Source organism: Helobdella robusta (genome assembly GCF_000326865.2).
Source record: "Helobdella robusta unplaced genomic scaffold HELROscaffold_14, whole genome shotgun sequence".
NCBI classification, from domain to species: Eukaryota; Metazoa; Annelida; class Clitellata; order Rhynchobdellida; family Glossiphoniidae; genus Helobdella; species Helobdella robusta.
This window is the reverse complement of record NW_008703782.1, coordinates 1,442,460-1,446,309: the sequence shown is the minus strand read 5'-3', so window position 1 is coordinate 1,446,309 and position 3,850 is coordinate 1,442,460. Positions and strand designations below refer to the sequence as shown.

The window sequence follows — 3,850 nt, the reverse complement described above, 5'->3', positions numbered from 1 at the left end:
TTTATTAAATTAAATTTTTTCTACACTGCTGATTAATTAATTAATTTCAATTAAATTATTACATATAGTTTATTTTGTTATAATACTTTATTATTATTATTTTAATAAAGGTTTGGGTAGAAGTTAAGTTTGATTATGAAAAATAAAATGAACCTAAAGAATTATCACTCACATTTAACTGAATTGTTGGAATCAGCATTGATAAGTTTGTGCTGTGAAAGTCTTCCATCCAATTTCAAAATTGAAATTGATGGATTGGTTTGCGTAAGTTTGGCCGACATCGACCAGCAAATTGTTGTGAAGATTCACAGGTTGATAGCACCCCAATACCCATCCACAATTGATCCATTCAATCTCAATTGTAAAGATAAAAATGATGATGAAACAGATGAAAGTCTCATCAATGTCGAACAGAACAACACTGACCTTGTTCAGACTGAGGCTGCTGTCAAAGATATGAATCTTAAATACAGATTACTACATTCTAAAGGTTATAATCATTTGGGCATTAATGTGAATGGTTGCGGTGATGGAATAAAAAAACACAGTGCCTTCACAAGAATTGAACCCATGGAAACCAAATCACACTTTCTTGATAGCACCAGCAAACGATTGCTAAATAAGCAGTCAGATACTGTTGTGTCAAAAGAATTGAGAACATGTGCACTTTGCTTCAAGAAATTTTCCACATTCAATGAATATGGAAAGCACATAAGCGAGGTGCACAACCTTCATGGCTGTCACAAATGTCCTAAACTCTTCACTGCAACATCCAACTTGAATCGACACATGAAGTTGCACTTGGGCATCAAGCAATACAGGTGTCAACTCTGCCATGCTGCTTTTGCTAGGAATTATTACCTGAAACAGCACATGAACAAACACATCTCTCAGGCTGCTGGCACCTCTGAAGAAAATAGGGATGTACACGGAAGAGATAACAATGCAGAAAATCATATAAACGAGAATATTGATATTATCGACACTAAAGATATAAAAATTGAAACTCTTGATCGTGGTTATAATAATGAAGACATACATGTCGATCGCAAAAATAATGTCAAGGATGAGGACAATGGTGACAATGATAATATTAAAATAGTTTATAATTTTAATAACAGCAACACCAACGATGATAACAAAAATAAAAGTGATATCGTCGATGATAATAATGAAAATAGTTGCCATAGCGAGGATAAGGAATTGTTGAATGTTGGAAACCTGCAGCCTACAAAGAGGTCTACAAAGAATTCTAATAAACCTGCAAGAGAACCGAAGAGAATAAGTGATGATAATGTCAGTGATGGTAATAGCAACAATGATAACGATGATGTTGATATTAATAATGATGATGGCGATAATATCTACGATGAGAGTGTGGGTAGCAGTGATGGTTTTGATGATTGGAACAAGAACGATGTGACATACAAAGTGCACAACAACCATCTCACCATCGTCATGAATCCCCAATCGTGCATGAGGTCAGTTCTGAAGAGGAAATTATTTCTCGACCACAATGGCGAAACTCTCGTTAATGATGCTCCTGATGATGGTGTGGTTTGCCACAGCAGTGACTACAGAGGTGGCAAAAAGATAAAGACAGAGGCAGATCCAGATTCGAATGCATCTTTGGTAGAACTTGAAAAACATGCCAATAACAACAGCAATAATAATGATGATTGTTTTTCTGAAATAGACGAGATTACAGATAGCACACACAACCTGTCGTCAGATGCAATGAAATTGTCATCATCTACAACGTCATCTCCCTCTGTTTCGTCAAGATTTAAATGCTGCCAGATGAACTGGCCTACATTCGTTGACTACGAACAACACTGCCTGTCTGTCCACAATCGATATCCATGCGAAGAATGCTCGCAAACTTTTACTTGCAAGAACAACAAACGACGCCATTTTAATTGCTACCATGGTAGTAAGAAAGAGATCAGTTGCAGTTTATGCTTCAAAACGTTCTCCAGAACTGACATAATGAAGGAACATAGACTGACTCACACAATTAGCTACAAAGAAAATAAATGTCAGGTTTGCAGTTTCATTAGCGAGAAAAAATCATTACTTCTCAGTCACCTGAAAAAATGCTTCAGAAAGAACAACGCAAACTTCCTTGACTATTAAATAAAAATTATTTTTATTTATGCTATTTAGTTTTAATAATTCAATATTTATTTGTATAGTCTTTACTTGAACCATTGTGTATAAATCTACGATATTGGCCACTGTAATTGTTACGATTGTTACTTTATTTTTATAACAATAATGTATTTATACAATTGGTCTATTTTTATAACCATTAATATTGCAACGGAAAATACAAAAATGAATTAATGATAAATGAACGAGTGAATGAATGAAAAATGGATGGATGAATGAACGGGAACAAAGATGAATGAGAAAGTGAAGGATAAATGAATGAGTGAACAAATGAAAAATGGATGGATGAGATTGAAGTCAATACAAAATTTACCATATTTCTGTCAATCATTCATTCCTGTACATGAGTAGTTTAAAATTACATTCACATATTGTCGTCACGTGGCGTTGGGTGATGTCACAACGACGCCATGTTTTTACATCATCTATTATATATATATATATATATATAGAGAGAGAGAGAGAGAGAGAGAAAGAGATCTTTATATCGTAAGAAGAATTCGTTTACTGAATCTTCATTCATTCTGATTGTTACTCCAATCATAAATAATGGCATTAAAAGGCTTTTGAAACCGCCACCATCATCGTTATCATCATCATGTTTGTCACTATCATTACATTAGCATCACGTCTTATTTTTGATAGTACCATATAGTCATCATTCATTTAGATCTACTATCTAATCTTTGTGCTATGTATGTATCTATATATGTACACATAGAGGCGCCATATTGTATATATATATGCAATTATTGACAGTCTTAATCCAATATATATATATATATTATTTATTGTATCCATATGTAAATGTGTTTTGATATATTTATATATCATTGATATTTAGATATATTGTGTGCGCATGTATGTGTATCTATACGCAGAACGTCCGTAGAGTTTGATATGAGATAGTGTACGTAATGGAATTATTTAGATATTACGAAATTATCAACAAGCAAACTAATGAATGATTTTTAATAATTCGTAAGAGAATTTAAAGTAAATAATAATAAGTTTATGATTGGTCAGTTTTATATAGTAATAACAAATAAGATTATCATCACAACTTTTTCTACAAACAGCGTCTACGAAATGAACACGTACCAAATGACCTATCACACACAATGCACGTGATTAAGCGGGGTTCCTAATGTTGCATTCGAAACCGGTAACTTCGTGCAACAGGACCAGACTACCTTCTTAACGTAACCACCAGGCCTTCACGTCGCCCATTTTTATGCCATGTTACAACAGCTAATAATAATAATAACATTATCATAATTTATTAATATTACGTTATGTACAATTTTTTTCTCATTAAAATGCTGTTTTTACATTGAATACACATGCGGACATGGTTGTCATTTGAATCAGAAAATGGAATTTTTAAGAAATTTAACAAGATGTTTCAAAAAAAAACAAATATATATATAATAATTTACACAATCAATCAACTAATTAGTTGATCAATCAACTAATTAGTTAATCAGTCAGCTAATTAGTTATTCATCAAAAAGTCGACCGCCTCAATCAAAAGCACTTCAATCACATATCAACTTTAACCACCTTATGCTTTTTCAATTTTTATAGTTCGATCACAACTTACACTCAATTCAATAAAATAAAATCATTTAATCAATCAATCACTCGATCAGTTGGCTAATTAAATCAATCAGTCAAT

The 3,850-nt window shown here is 32.6% G+C and overlaps 1 protein-coding gene across 1 annotated transcript; it reads left to right on the top strand.

Annotated features, from left to right (window-relative positions):
- Window positions 1-570: 570 nt before the first annotated feature.
- HELRODRAFT_74527 (hypothetical protein) lies at window positions 571-2,136 on the top strand (the record flags this gene model as incomplete). Its single annotated transcript, XM_009014664.1, has 2 exons — window positions 571-924; window positions 1,939-2,136. The coding sequence occupies 2 exons, from the start codon at window positions 571-573 to the stop codon at window positions 2,134-2,136; spliced, it is 552 nt and encodes a 183-aa protein (XP_009012912.1).
- Window positions 2,137-3,850: the final 1,714 nt, after the last annotated feature.